A 16,735-nucleotide genomic window follows, 5' to 3' on the forward strand; every position below is an offset into this window, starting at 1 on the left:
AAAGAAGAGGCTTTCCTTTCTTCTCTTCTCTGTTAGGAAAAAAAATACACTTTTTTTTAATCTCTTTATTTAAAGTCTAACCAGAACAGTCTTTCCAATGTTTCAAACTTGAAAAAAAAGTATAAAAAAATGTAAACGTGTTCCATACCTCTTGCTGTCTCTTTGCGGTGTGGACGGTGTGGCACCGCGGTCTCTGGACATCGGGCCGTTTAGTTAGCCGCTGCTGTAAGTGAGTAGCATTATGCCCATTCTCTCACCATCGCAATGGGAATCATGGCAATCAGTTCTGTGCAGTTGTGTGCCCCCCCTCCGGCCCAGTTGTGTGCCCCCCCCTCCGGCCCAGTTGTGTGCCCCCCCTCCGGCCCAGTTGTGTGCCCCCCCTCCGGCCCAGTTGTGTGCCCCCCCTCCGGCCCAGTTGTGTGCCCCCCGGTCCTTCGCGCACAAGCCACATTTGCGCAATATGGATATAGACCGCACAGAGCACAAGAGGTATGAAACACGTTTTAGAGCCTTCGCCAACACCCCTCCCCCCACCTGTCCAGCTAGCTAATGCACAATTCCATTACATCTGCCTAAGAGGAGAGGGGCTGAGGGGTTTATAGGTCAAAGGTCAGAAGGTCAGGTTTAGCTGGCGAGGTGGGGGTTTCCACTGTATAGGTCCCTGTTCTTTGCTCTGTAGGATGTAAAGTGCAACACCGAAGACGACACCTGTCCCTGCTCTCTGTCCGAGTGTGTGTGTGTGTGAGTGTGTAAGTGTGCATGCACACGTGTGTGTGGGGATGAGTGTGAGTGCAGGTGCATGCATACCTGCGCGCGTGCGTGTATAGATATTTGTGTGTTTTTTGTGAGTGTGCCTGTGTGTGTGCATGTATGTATGTGTGTTCAATTCACACCAGCAGAAGATTCTTGCCCCCCCCCCCCCCCCCCGTCCCAGTGTAATTGTAGAACGAGGATTTTAAACACACTTAAGTTATCCGAAGCCCCGTAGCCACACCTCTTATCTTTGGAACAAACAATACTTGAGAGCCATTTTGTAATTTCTTTTTTCTTTTTCTTTTTTAATCTGGGGCTTTTGTTTTACATTTGAACTTGTTTTTTTTATATTCCTCCTTACCACATAGCATTCAAATAGCACTGAGGGTTTGGCATTGAATAATTCTTTTGTGGGGGGAAAAATAATAGAAATAAAATGAAAATAATAAAAAAAAAAAAAAAAAGATAAAAGCTAATGAGGTGCGTTTTCAGAAAGCTGTACATTGTTGTGTTTATGATGAGCAAAGGGGTCATTTCATACGAGCCGTTAATGATTGTAAGAGTCGGAGGAGGAGGATAGTTAGGCTGTGTGGCTACATCGATCCCTCGCTGAACCGGTTTTTAAAATTGGAATCTAAACGCAGTCGCACACATTTGTGGACACACACGACAGCGTGCCCCATCACACACGACAGCGTGCCCCATCACACACGACAGCGTGCCCCATCACACACGACAGCGTGCCCCATCACACACGACAGCGTGCCCCATCACACACGACAGCGTGCCCCATCACACACGACAGCGTGCCCCATCACACACGACAGCGTGCCCCATCACACACGACAGCGTGCCCCATCACACACGACAGCGTGCCCCATCACACACGACAGCGTGCCCCATCGGTTATGAAAAAGTTCACCCTCCGAAAACATTTCCGTCAAAACGGGACACAAATCCGGCGTAGACACATCGCTGTCCCAACAAACGGGACACTACTCATTGAGAATGAATTAAGAACAGACAGACAGACAGACAGACAGACAGACACGATGGACTGATGTAGCCACAGCCCCCCCCCCCCCCCCCCCCCCCAGTAAGTAGAATCACCCTCTCAGCCCACAGTGGTAGGAATGTTTTACGATCCTGATGTACACTAACACATACACAAACACACACACCTTCACAATGTCCCACCCCCCGCTGCACTTTCAGAGGTCTCCTCTTGTTGCTCCGTTGCACCGACTACAATGGCACAATTCCATTAGGTTGTTATTAATAACACCACATAAACTTTGTCTGCCGTCTCTATTTGCCTGACTGCTAAAGAGGAAATTCCTAATGGAATCGGGTGCCTAACTTGACCATGCCCCCCCCCCCCTTGCTGATGCTGGGCCTTGCAAACCTGCTGAGACGATGGGATTTTGAATGTCAAGGGGAGGGGGGGGGGGGGGGGGGGGACATTTAAATGAATTTGTTTCTTCCCTTAATGATGAGGTTTTGGGTTTGCGTCCAAAATCTGGTTTCACAGAAGCCTCCGGGTATTATGGTCTGGATGAAGACGTCCCGGTTATCTCTGCAGAATGTCCTCAAGAGTCCCCCCCCCCCCCCGTGACATGTGCCCGCACTTTGGAGACAGAAACAGGGTTTTGCCTACAAGATGATGCTGACGGGGGAAGAGGAGGGTCTATTCAAAATCCCATTGTTTTTCGGCATACTTACTAGGTCCAAGCTAGGGGGGGTGTGGTGCGTTGTTAACTCAGGCTCCCCCCCCCCCACTATGCCATCCTGCACATCTGGCCGCGTGAATATTAAAGGCAACCAACTTGTGTTCAGCTTTTCTCTGATTGGCCGCGACCCCCCGCCCCCTTTTGCCGCGAGCCGGCAGCCAAGCGGCAGCCATCGGTCCCACGTCCCAAATGAAATCCAAGGAGCAAGCGGCAGCGCGGGCAACCAACTTGTGTACCAACCAACTTGTGTTCTGGAGCGCTGCTGACTGATTATGAAATGCGCTGAACTAGAAAGCGTAACGCTATTATGTTTCGCGTTGTTTTTTTTTTAAACTTTGGCCATTCCGCTGGCTCTTTTTTGCGTTTATCGCATTTTCTCTGGTCAAGAATGACCGACAGAAACAGGTTTGAATGGGTACAGATGGGGGGAAGACACTGAGAAAGATACGGCTGCAGTCCGGGAATCGAACTCGCTAAACCCAGATCCGTGACGAGCACGGTTGTCCCCGGCGCCGAAATAGCGCTCGAGGTACGCGGTGAGCTACTGGAGCTCCCCTATGTTTCGCGTTTTTAACAACCAACTACCAGATTCACTCGTCACTGTACATCACTTCTGAAGTATAAACAAAACCCATACAGTTATGAAATGCGCTGAACTAGAAAACGTAACGCTATTATGTTTCGCGTTTTTAACAACCAACTACCAGATTCACTGTCACTGTACATCACTTCTGAAGTATAAACAAAGCCCATACAATTTTTTAGATGAATGATTGTGGATATAATATAGAAAACACATCATTATGATATTGTCAGATGGCGCAAAATACAATGGTGAGTGAGAAATGTATCTCCAGTGATAAAACCCAATTCACGGGTCACTACTGTAACTAGAAACTCTGCTGGGTGTCACTGTACATCAGTGTAGAACTGTACGCTGTAACGTTATATATGTTATTTCGCCCGTGGAGGCTGCTGAAGTGCCAGCGGGGCGACGCGGTGGTTTGTCCCCGGCTTCCGTGCGCCGCCCGCGGCTTGACTCGGTTCAGCTCCAGCAGCAGCAGCGGCCGTTCCTCCGTTGTAGAAGCCCTTCAATGACAGCGCTCTCATATTTTGCGAATGCATAAACTATATCTTAAATTATGGCTATGTGTCTAATATGGCTGTCGCTTATCAATGACTTCGCGACAGCCATATTAGACACATCGCCATAATTTAAGATATAGTTTATGCATTCGCAAATATGAGAGCTCTGTCATTGAAGTGGGTGGTGGCAGCATTACTAACGGTAGCGATTTTTATTGTTTTGTCATGACTAAACATAATCCCAACATAGATAGGAGGTGTACTGTATGTCAAATGTCGGTCATGTGGTGGAAGAGTTTAGTACAGTCACACAACAGAACACCAGTGTTTCTAGTAGATATGTTTATTAATATAAATAAACGCCTCTGTCTGAACTGGTTCGACCAGCGCGTCTGCCGAGTCTCTCAGCGGATAAGGGCGTGTGCTAGGGCGGTCACGTGGCCGTGTGGCCAATCAGAGAAACGCTGAACACAAGTTGGTTGCCTTTAATATTCACGCCATCTGGCCAGCAGCCGAGCATCTTGTCTACAATGTGTCACGAAAACAGCGCTTCATCACGAACTTGGAACTTAAAGTCACAATTGACTGTATTCACACGGCGCAGCACATGTTGCTCTTATGTCACGCTCAGGAACCCAGCCGGAACCCAACCTGAGCATGACCGCTCAGGAACCAGGCCGGAACCCAACCTGAGCATGACCACTCGGGAACCCAGCCTGAGCATGACGTAAGAGCAAAACGGTCACTGACTGTGTGCATTTTCTCAATTCTGCTAAACAACACCCCCTTTCCTCTCCAGCAAAGTTATTTGTATCAGTGGTCAACGCACCATTCAAAGCTTTCTTCCTCCCCGTTCAGGGGTATGTAATGACTATTTGCTACAGACTGATAAAACTGTTTAAAAACAATGCTTTTCTGTCTGTTTTTATTGAATTTTTTGTTACTTTCATTTTTTTTTTCATTTTTTTTTTCTCATTATATAATTTTTTTTTGGTTTACCTCTATCCCTGTATTATCATATTAAAATATAACCAGATGACTGGAGTCCTCATTATTATAATTTTTTATCTTTATAATCTGTCATTTAATTACATTTCTCCACCCCTCCTCCTCTCCTTTTTGGTTGCATTTTTCACCTTATTTACCACTATATCCGTGAATATGCACAGTAACACGATGCCAATATTAGTGGGATTAGTCTTTTTAGGGAAGTGTGTTACCTATCAAATCAGGTCTGAACGATCCCCCCCTCGCCTTTTAAAGAGAGAACCTTCGTGTGAAAATCCACTTATCGCATGTTTGTGTAACTGACCATGATATTTTTAATTTCGTTTTTGGATGTGCCACTGCTGGTTGGCACACGAAACCAAAACCTCCTGGCACACAATGGTGCGTTTGTTTTCCTCTCCCCTGTAGGTGTTGTGTCCGTGTCACAGGCTTGATATTCACACTCGAGAATCTTCAGAGTCTCTGATGACCCTTGAAAGGACTTGGACCCTCTCTTCCACGCCCTGCGTCACTTCAGAGGGACGCAAGGAAACTTCTTTTTTTTTTTTTTTTTAACGCAAAATAACACAAAACGAGCTTTTTTCCACTAAAGCTTCCCATTCACCGGCCGGTGGCATATGCTGTATGTCTGTATGCAACTTGGTGTCTACTCTGTTCTCTGGTCTTGTTTGAGTTTACTAAGGGGGTTGATTCTGATTTTGATATGTCTTATTTCTCTCAGAGGTGGGGGGAGTAATAAGGGCTGACCGTAGCATCGCTAAAAGAGTTTCTTGGGTGGGGCGTGGGTGATGTGTGGGGTTTGCGTTTAATGTGTTATTTACAAAAGTGATTGTACTGTTTTGTATTGTTGTGTAGGAGAAGTGTTATGTATGCATATTTTCAATAAAGAATTCAGGGTTTTGGAGAAAAAAAGGAAAGGCTGTGGCCCAGAAGCATCGAGGGGCAGGGATCAGCTTATACCCACCCCTCTCAACCCTAATCATAGGGGGGTAAAGAGCCAAACTGACCCTGTATCAGAGCATTTGGGGTAGTGCATCTCTCAAGGGGACTGTACTAGAAAGAGTTGGGTTCAATTTCTGTATCAAACTTTGTATTGGATCACAATTATTTGTTTTAAACTGGCTTGGCAGCAATGTGTGGCGTCTGGCCGTCCGGCAGTAGGCTATTATCAATGCCAAAACTAGGGGTAATAAGAACAATTGCCAATAAAGTGTCATTATTTTACCTACGTCTTGTTGTTGGCCATAGATTTCTATGAATAATTAACAAATGTTCTCTCTGAAGGGAATTCATGGATTGAGTTTGACCACCTGCATCACATTTAGCATAAACCGACTCACTGCCGCCACCCCGTGGTACACTTTGGAATTAATTATCATACAATGAGATGATTGTTTACTCAGCATTCATTAACACTTTCAGTGCCGGCCATTAGCCCATTCTCTGCCGGGCATTGTACCCATCATTGTACCCTCTCTGCCAGTGCTATAAGTCTATGGAGATGTTCACCTTCTTTGCAGGGCTATAACTTTAAATTGTATTGCTAAATTGACTACTATGGCCCATTCAACATCAATTATCTATCGTTCAGGATGTAGGAACGTTTTACTGTTTCATTCATACTAAAATACCGTCTAGAGTATAAATATGTTTTTATCGTTTTCTGCAGTATTTCATAGAACGTGAGATATAGGCATAAATGCATATATTAGATGATCAAATGCAGTTTGATACCGATCAACGTTATATTAAAATTTCAACTACATGGTCCTAAACGTCATGACTGGTCATCTGCGGGGGGGGGGGGGGGTCGTTTATAATTCAATGACCGACGTTAAATGATTTGTGTAGTATGGGTGATATATTGATCAGAGCAGTTTGTATCGAAGATGGTAAAGAAAAACGCTGAAACTCACCCCAGTCTCCTCGTAGCGTTGGGCGATGGGAGTGGAGCAAACGGATCCCAATTATGGGATGTTGATCGATGTGATCCATTTCCGGTTTGTATATTACTAATACACGTCCAAATCATGTTGATTATTGAGTTATGGCAAATATCCATATCGACTGTGTATTAGAGGTGGGCATAGATACAAATTTTTAATCTAGATTAATCTATCTGCAATCCTGGATTTTAATCTAGATTAAAATGGCTAAAAAAAAACCCTGCCGAAGGCATTCAAAATATGTGTGTTCTACCCAAATAATGACCAGAAGTAAGTCCTTACTTTTTCTTTCCTCCTTATGTTTCTCAGGCCCAGGTGGCCCATTACACCATGAGCCCATCTCCCGTTTCCAAAATGCATTACAGGAATGTTTGAAAAAGCTGTTTTGCTATGATAATTGGTAATGAAATATCAAAATAATGTTCAATAAGATGTACTTGTGTTTAATAAGTTGTTTTTATTCAGAAGTTAACACAAATAAATAATATTACCAGTACAGTATCTAGCACACTCTCGGGAGCAAAACAGAAGAGAAGCATTTCAAACTTGAACTATGTGACATGGCTTGACTCAATCAGTCCAATCTCTATTTCTCCTTCTTCCACCAGTCACTCAGGCAGACCAGCTTGTTTTATGTAGCGGTGTCTACTTATAGTGCCTATAATATTTTTCCTGTTGGGTGCCAGACAGGGCCAAACCCTGCCAATGCAAATCAACTGCTCCAGTGGAGTTGCTCAGTGGCCAATGGTGTCAACTGTGGTTGTACTCCCAGGTGTGAATGGAACTGTGTGAATGTGAAGCAGGGCGTTCCTGAAAAAGAGCATATGTGCTCAGCGAACCTACCCTGGGTAAATAAAGGTACATTTTTTTTTTTCTTTTTTTTTTTTTTTTTAGATTAATGCGTTAATTATATTATCGCGCGATAATAGTATCGCGTTAACGCCGTTAACGGCCCAGCTCTAGTCTGTATTGAGCCCCGGGACGATAAGCGAGTGGCCGGACGAAAATAGGGGACGGACCCAGCTACAATGGGCACTTCCGGTTTGGCAACTCGCCGATCGGACACCAGGTGGCAGTATTGAAGCGTTGCAGAGTTGTGATGGCCCAGACAGCATCACCCAAGACTCCGTGGGTGAAATATGAATACCATGACGGAAAATATGAAATATTGATCTCAAAAACGCCTTATGGAGTTATTGGCAGACAGCGCATTTTTACTACCTGTACACTGTGTTGTTGTTTTACTACATGTACCCCCCCCCCCCCCCTCCCCCCATGCTGCTATGATGCCTGAATTTCCCCAAGGGGATCAATAAAGGAAATATCTTATCTTATGGCGGAGAAACCCGCTTAACACGTGATTGGCGGAGAATGGGTTACTTAACATGGTAAAACGTGGTTGAATGCCGGCACCCACTTCAATGATAGCGTTGTGAACGCATAATCTCTGTCTTAAATTATGGCTATGTGTCTAATCTGCCCGTCGTTTATCAATGACTTGTTTGCAGTCAACATTGTCGAAACGGATTGTTTTTTAATCGCTTCATTTCCATTTTATAGCATTTAGAAAAGCCCTCGTTTTCAAGGGAAATATAAAGATTCCGTGATAATCTGCATTTACTGGAATATTCTGGCATACACAAAAACGTTGTAATTTTTTCGGCCTATTTATGAATCGTTTTCAAATAAACGCTAGATTATCCATAGTATATGTGTACTAATGCACGCTATAGAAGCGGGCTGAAATATCGATTCTCTCATTTCCTGATCAGCGATCACAGCCACACACACATATGGGCTGATATCTCTGTGAAAAAAGCTCTGATTATCCCAAGACTGGTAAAATAGATTCCTTACCTCAGATCAGATGTTATCCAAAAAGATTATTCCAATTCCTGATCGCCATTCCAAATATCGATCGTGTTTATTGATTCAGCGTTGGGTGCTGGAAATACATAATCCACGCTGTTCTGATGGTCGGCGATCACAATGGATTCTTCAGTTGGCTTGACGGAAAAGTAAAATGAGGAAACTGGCCACCGCCCCCCCCCCCCATCGTCAGTCTAAACTAATGGGGTGGCAGTACCACAGGGAGAGATGATAGGGGGGCGGTATCTTCACAATTGAGCTCAGAGAGACTCTGCAACACTAGCGTGAGGCTCGATTGATGAAATATGAAATCAAATCGCCTATAAAAACAAATACGACAAACAAACGCTATATAGCGTTGCCGGCACTCAACTGGCGGCATGAACTAACAACAAAATGCGTTGCTGGCACTCAAAGTGACCAGACCCAGAGAAAGACTTTCGTCTTGTTTACATCAGGGTCCCCCATCTTCAATTCATAATGACATTTATGACATACATGACATACAGATATACAGATATATCATGACATTTATGACATACATGACATACAGATATACAGTACTGTTACATTTGTGACATACAAGATATGCAAATATACAGTACTGTTAAAACAGAGATCCTAACAGAAAATATATATACGAGGGGGAGGAAACTGTACATTGGGAGTGGGTGGGAGGGGGGTGTTTGGACATTTACGGGGGCCAGTTTCGAATTGCAGCCTCCCGTAGGTGCTCTTTGATCCCATTATACCATTCTGAATAATGTTTTCACGAGATGATTTCCAGAATGTATTGATTTCATAGAATGTGTGAAATAGGCCTATAATTAAAAACAATTAAAATACATTAAACTGGTAAAATAAATGCTTTTGAAATGTAAAATAATAGACCTAAAATTCTGATAATAAATAATATTCAGCCTATGGATTTCCTACATACTGCACGACACCTGTTTGAGCTGCGGGATGAGGCGCACTTGTTTCTGATGGAGAATGTGTCCCAGATCGCTGCCCACCTCCGATGCCGACTGGATATCAATTGAGGGGGAATACGCACAGCTATACCTACCTATTCGAAAAAAACATTATCTGCACTGACTTATATAAAAAATAAGTACAGATCACGTCTGAATGAATGTGGAGTATGATCTCCGAGTCGCTGTCTCCAAAATTAAACCCAGACTATTGCCCATCCATCTCATTAGGTGAGTTGAACATTATAGCCTTCTAAATGAAACACGCTATATGTATTCATTTTATGGTTGTTTGATTATTGTGTTATTTTGTGTAGTTATTGTGCGTGTTAAAAGCCTCCAATGCATATGTGTGCGTGTGAACGTTTGCATGTTTCAACCACCTCTATATAATAATGGGGGTCGCGGCTCTCTGACACCGTTATTTCGGGGGTCGCGGCCTGAAAACTTTAGGAACGATGTATTTATTATATTACATGATACCTAAGCGTATCTATTAATTCGTATCAATTAGATATTACTCTTTATCTTTGGGCTTGTTTTTGTATACTTATTCTGAAAGAGTTGAAATAATTATTTTCGCTAGCAAGATCTCATTCGATTATTCATTCCATTAAGCCTATTGCCAGCAGTTACATTTAAATAAATATAATCTGATTGATTGGGGTAATGAGGGACTTAAAATGTGCCTATAGATTATGCATTTAACTTGTCGGCGAGGCTATTGAGCCGTACTGTATTGTACCCATTCTGCAATCTTGTTAATAAAGTTTTAAATCAATCAATCAATCAATGACGTTAGAAAATCAGGATTTCTGCGATCGACACCTGCTGTCTTTTCAACTGAAGCGGCCGCGCGCACTTATCCTGCATGAGTATCAAGTCTGGTTCGAATGAACTAGACTGAATCAGCGTTCGAGGAACAGGGAAATCCCGGATTCAAACATCGGGTTAATTGAATCTGGATAATGGGACTTTTGATCGACTTAGTTGAACCAGGTACGGGGAATAGGGCCCAGCTCTCTTTTTCTCTCTCTCTTTATTCTCCCTGCCTTTCTTTCTTTCTTTCTCTCTTTCTCTCTCGTTTTCTCTCTATCTTTCAATAGATGTTGTTCAACCAGCTAATGTGTCTGTATCTTTCCCAATGCAAATAAACCATATTACTATAGTTAGTATTAGTAGTACCCCTGTCTGTCTGTCTGTTTGTTTGTCTATCTGTCATATCTGGTTGCCTGTCTCTGTCTGTCCCGGGATAGAGAGAGAGCGAGAGAGAGAGAGAGAGAGAGAGAGAGAGAGAGAGAGAGAGAGAGAGAGAGAGAGAGAGAGAGAGAGAGAGAGAGAGAGAGAGAGAGAGAGAGAGAGAGAGAGAGAGAGAGAGAGAGAGAGAGAGAGAGAGAGAGAGAGAGAGAGAGAGAGAGAGAGAGAGAGAGAGAGAGAGAGAGAGAGAGCTCTTGCTCTTGCTGCTGCTGGGGCTCCACGCTGCTCTTTCAGGAGTACAGACAGTCACACTGATCATCATTCTAAAATGAATTCTAACATACTAATTAATTATATAATAACGGGTTATACATGCAAAATGGACAATAGAACACTGGAACTATAGACTAGGCATTTACAGCTGTCCCAATGTAAATGTGCCTTCCTCGGTGCGCTTCCGCGCGCTCAAATCGTCGGAGGTGTGTCTGGCCAGGCGCGATCCCGCGCAGAACCCGTGCGTGAAATTCGTGCGCGTTCAATGTGCTCGTCCCGTCCATAGATATATATAGAACACATATCTATGGTCCCGTCAGCCGAGTAGGGTATATCTGCAGAGCCACAGAGCCCAACGTCTGGGCGGGGCTTCGTGGCGTGGACGGGTTTGAGGCGGGGCTTCGTAGCGTGGACGCGTCTATATTTATCACAGCCGAAGAGTGCAAGAGCGCTTCCGCATTTTGCCCTGATTGGCCCCGGTAACGCCCTCCAAATGCCCATTTTCTTTTCGCCCGCTCAGACGCCCAAATGGAATACATGTATATTATCGCGATGCGATAACGTTATTTCCCTGTACATTGCAACGTTAACATAACCAGTGGCGTAACTCTCTCTCCAGGTGTGCGGGGGACAGATTTGTGGGTGTGGCGAGTGACGTCGCTGGGGGGGTCCCTCTCTACCTAGATTTTTTTTTAAATACCAGGGGTGCAATACCGCATTTTTTGTATCTTTTTTGTATCACAAACAGTACTGTATTTGCAAATCTGGTATGTCATAAATGTATAGATGTAGCAGTACTGTCTATCTGTATGTCATGTATGTCCTGATTAATTGAAAATGGGGGACCCTGATACAGTACGGCTCAATACATACAATTGTTAAGGGGATGCAGACCAGAGAAAGACTTTCGTCTTGTTTACATCAGGGTCCCCCATTTTCAATTCATGACTGAGCTGTACTATACTGTACCCATTCTGCAATATGTTAATAAAGTGTTCAATCAATCAATCACTTGGCCCCAGAACCTGGATAAACACTTAGATTCCCAAAAGTAGTGATAGACTGTAGCCTGTAGGTACCCAGGTCTGTTTGACATTTCGAACATATTTAAAGGAGATATTGAATGGCCCATTTTGTTAGTTCTTTTTTCAATACGTTGCTGCAAACTATTATTTTTTTTAAATATTGAACCACACAGACAGCAATCAGAATACTGGCATTTCCATAACGCTTTGCCACCGCGCATTCAGTCCACACTGCAGCTTTCATCTCTACAGTGTATTTTCAAAAACATGAGGAACAACTTTGCTTGAATTGTCTTTATTATGAAAACTAAAACAGGACGTTTGCATATTCTCAATGTTGCTGTCGACGTCGTCGCGGTCGCGTCGATGTGGGGACTTGCTTCTTCAAACCGGGTGGACAAAGTTTACAGACAAACGTTAGATTGTTTCCGTCTGAGTCAGTACTGACTTTAACGTTAAACTATTTTAAATCCCCAAGCACCGACGTCAAGAGGTAGAGTTCTCTGAGCGAGTGCTGCTCAGCTTCTGCTCGCAGACGCAGATTCAGCTGTTGTTGTGATGAGTCTGATGACGTAGCAGGGGGTGACAGGCGCGTTGCCAGATCGGTTGGTTTTCCACATAATTTTAAAGCCTGTTTACGGTGTATTTTAACTGGGTTTTTGGCTGAAATACATATGAAATCTGGCACATCTTTGAACGCCGTTATAACAGAGTGCTGAGAATGAACGCACTTTTGAACTCCTAAGTGCTCCTAACTACTAAGTGCAAGCCCAGATAAGTACTCGCTATTTGCATATCAATAGCGCCGGTCGTATTTAACACACCTGACGACCGGTGCTATTGATATGCAAATAGCGAGTGCACTCCCAGTTGATTTCAGGAACACACCACTGCACACACACACACTGCTGGTGTCGTCACTGCTGCTGGTTTAGCTCTAGGCAAGGGCAAGAATGCGACCCCCATCTACTCCTCTTTGCATAATAATAGGACAGGTAGTCAGAAGGGGGGGGGACATAACTGCATTCTGAAAAAATGCGGGGGACACATTCCAATGTCCCCCGCGGGAGATACGCCCCTGAACACAACGCAGCTGTCAACTGTACTTTACATATTATCCAAACGAGGACCACATAACGCCATACGAGGACCACATAACGCCATAACACGCCATAATGTTATTTCCCTGTACATTGCAAAGTTAACACAACGCAGCTGTCAACTGTACTTTACATATTATGGAATACATGTATATTATCGCGACGCGATTCACTCGCAACGCCATAACGTGTGCTAATATGGCGTGTTAATATGTGATTGACCAGCGTTAATATGAACCAAAGGCTTTGGCGTGTTAATATGTGATTGACCATCGTTAATATGAACCAAAGGCTTTGGCTTTAATATGGCATATGGCACGTTCTGGCATCTGTGATTAATGGGGGTCTGAACCACGTCGAACCAAGCGGCGACCGTATGGCGAAGAATGCGGAAGCGATCTTGCACTCTTCGGCTGTGATAAATATAGACGCAGCGTGGACAAGTATTGTGGCCTATGTCGTAAACGAGAGAGAGAGAGCGAGCGAGAGAGCCCCCCGGGCCCCCCCCCCCCTCATCCGCATGCGCAGTAGTGCAAAGACTTACGCAGGCCGCCTGTTCCTTAATGACAAGCAAGCAGTGCAAGAATGCGGAAGCATTCTACCGTAGTGGCGTGCGGTAATGCGCCTTTCATTTTCCTTCGCCCAGCGCCAGGCATGCGTTGTTCAAAGGCACTAAAAAACAAATTACAAACATCTCAAAACAAGCTAGTCAGACTACTACTTGACCTGACTCCTAGAACCCACCTCACCCCTGCCCACTTTGACAACCTAGGATGGCTTAGAGTAGACGACAGAGTACAGCAACTTGCAATGGGCCTGGTCTACAAGATACACTACGCGACCAAGGTACCCATGTACATGTCAAAATACTTCCCAAAGGTCAGTGAATACCACGATCACAACACCAGAGGGAGCTCCACAAATCATGTAAAACCCAGATTCGGCTCAAACAAGGGACTAAACACGTTTCGCAATTATGCCACATCAATGTGGAACGCCCTGCCTAAAGCTGTAAAGGAATGTGAATCACTACCCACCTTCAAAAACACTCTCAAAAAACACCTACGTGAGACTGCAATTCGAAACTGGCCCCTACAAATGTCCTAACCTAGTTGTACAGTAAATGACCAAGTAAGGCTTTGTCAATATTCCAATGTACAGTGTAAAATGTGTGTGTGTCCCCTACCCAACCCCCCCCACCTCCAATGTACAGCCCTCACCCAACCCCACCCCACCAACCTCCTCCAATGTACAGTTTCTACGCCAAATGTATATACACTCCTTTTCTGGACACTTTTGTATCACAAACAGTACTGTATTTGCAAATCTGATATGTCATAAATGTATAGATGTAGCAGTACTGTCTATCTGTATGTCATGTATGTCATATATGTTATGATGAATTGAAAATGGGGGACCCTGGTGGAAACAAGACGAAAGTCTTTCTCTGGTCTGCATCCCCTTAACAATTGTATGTATTGAGATGTACTGTACTGTACCCATTCTGCAATCTGTTAATAAACTTTTCAATCAATCAATCAAACGGGGTAGCACAGTGTGGGACCTCACTCGCTATTTGCATATCAATAGCTCCGGTCGTCAGGTGTGTTAAATACGTTCTCAGACACATTCACACCTAACCTTGTTGTGAAGACGTGTTACATTCCATTCGTAGAGGCAATTAGGCACTGTCTTTAGTCTGTGCCCAAGCGAGGGGACATTAAATGCGCATTCGCGGGAGCGAGCGTGCACGTGGTGCGTGTCACCCCAGATGATTTCAATAACGCACCACTGCCCAGCGCCCAGGTGCGTGCACCGGCGGCGGCGTGCTCGCTCAGGTGCGTGCGTGCGCCGGCGTGCTCGCGCGAGGTGCCCGCGCATGCGCATGAGATCCCGCCTTGGTTCGACAATATATATAAGTCACCGCCCCTTATTCAGTATCCAGAAATAGCTCAATTGGCAAGACTGCATGGCTGTGGATCCTATGGCTTGTTTGCTGGCGAGTTCGAATCCCATCAAATATTTTTTTTTAAACGTGATTTTTTTTTAACGTGTATTCTTTCGCCGGTTAAGGTTAGGCATGGTTAAGGTTAAGGTTAAGGTTAGGCATTGTTTCGGAGTTGGTTAAGGTTAGAACGGTTAAGTTTAGGCGCTGTTAAGGAGCTGGTTAAGGTTAGAGTTTGTCAAAGAGAATGGCAATATTCTTTCTATGGTTAAGGTTAGGCATGGTTAAGGTTAAGGTTAAGGTTAGGCATTGTTTCGGAGTTGGTTAAGGTTAGAACGGTTAAGTTTAGGCGCTGTTAAGGAGCTGGTTAAGGTTAGAGTTTGTCAAAGAGAATGGCAATAGACAGCCTATTTCCGCGCGACAGTTCCCAAAGCGGGCCTGAAAAGAAAGGCGCTTTACCGTAGTGGCGTGCGGTGACGAATGCTTCCGCATTTTTGCACTGCTTGCTTGTCATTAAGGTACACGCGTCCAGGCCACAATACTTGTCCACGCCACGAAGCCCCGCCCAGACGTTGGGCTCTGTGGCTCTGCAGATATACCCTATTGTGCTCCAACCGCACGTCTCAACCGAGCTTGGTCAAGGGGGAGGGGCTACGCCCAATAGTGTAGTGAAGTCCCTCCCCTCTCCATCAGCGCACGGTTCCCTCTCCGCCAATCAGCGCGCGCTCTCTCTGGTTCTCACCGCGGCTCCGCTCTGCTTCCAAGCCGAGGACAGGAGCAGCATCTCCCGGGGCAAAGCAACGGCGGTCACCATGGCGGCTCCGTTAGCCCACTTTGACGAGGACTGGCAGGACTTTAACGAGTTCCAGCCGCCGTCCTCCTCCTCCTCCTCCCGCCTGGAGCAGCGGAACCAGCCCGAGCCGGGCCTGGAGGCGGTGGAGGAGCTGGAGCACAGCAGCGCCTCTCTGGGGGAGATGGTGCTCAGCTTCAGGTCCATGGAGGACCTCGTCCACCACTTCGACGAGCAGCTCACCGTCTGCTTCAGGAACTACCGCGCGGCGACCGAGGACATCGCGCCCGTCAGGCCCCTCTCGGAGGAGAACATCCTGAAGGAGGACGAGTGAGTCGTGTGGATGATTATTGTTGTTGTTATTATTATTATTATTATTATTATTATTATTATTGTTGTTGTTGTTGTTGTTGTTGTTGTTGTTGTTGTTGTTGTATTCCCCCTGTAGTGGTGCTAGGAGCTGTTACAGCCTGCGGGCTAACGAACCCACAACCCATGTTAACCGGTGCAGCTAGCTGCTACATAGCTAGCTTAGCCTAGCCTAGCTCAATCAGTGTTGTGCAAATAGGTAGCTGTCTTTGGATTGATTGATTGATTGAAAACTTTATTAACAGATTGCAGAATGGGTACAATACAGCAATACAGTACGGCTCAATACACACAATTGTTAAGGGGATGCAGACCAGAGAAAGACTTTCGTCTTGTTTACATCAGGGTCCCCCATTTTCAATTCATAACATATGACATACAGATAGACAGTACTGCTACATCTATATACATTTATGACATACCAGATCTACAAATATACAGTACTGTTTATGAGTACAAAAATAGTCCAAAAAGAGAGTGGAAGAAACTGTACATTGAATCTCTCTCCAGAGTTAACGGACTCCCGACACTCGTGTCCAGAGTCTTGCATTAACGTTTGAAATTGATTGAAAAGTTTATTAACAGATTGCAGAATGGGTACAGTACAGTACATCTCAATACATACAATTGTTAAGGGGATGCAGACCAGAGCTGTGACCTGCTCCTCCAA

The 16,735-nt window shown here is 44.9% G+C and overlaps 1 protein-coding gene across 1 annotated transcript in view; it reads left to right on the forward strand.

Moving 5' to 3' along the window:
- The first annotated feature begins 15,695 nt into the window (after nucleotides 1-15,695).
- fez2b (fasciculation and elongation protein zeta 2b) overlaps nucleotides 15,696-16,735 on the forward strand; it is a 31,361-nt gene continuing 30,321 nt past the window's right edge. Inside the window, exon 1 of the mRNA XM_084315371.1 lies at nucleotides 15,696-16,026. Coding sequence (XP_084171497.1) covers nucleotides 15,719-16,026 — 308 coding nt within the window. The 5' untranslated portion in view covers nucleotides 15,696-15,718. The remainder of the gene's footprint in view (nucleotides 16,027-16,735) is intronic.

Source organism: Notolepis coatsorum (assembly GCF_963971535.1).
Source record: "Notolepis coatsorum genome assembly, chromosome: 5".
NCBI lineage: Eukaryota > Metazoa > Chordata > Actinopteri > Aulopiformes > Paralepididae > Notolepis > Notolepis coatsorum.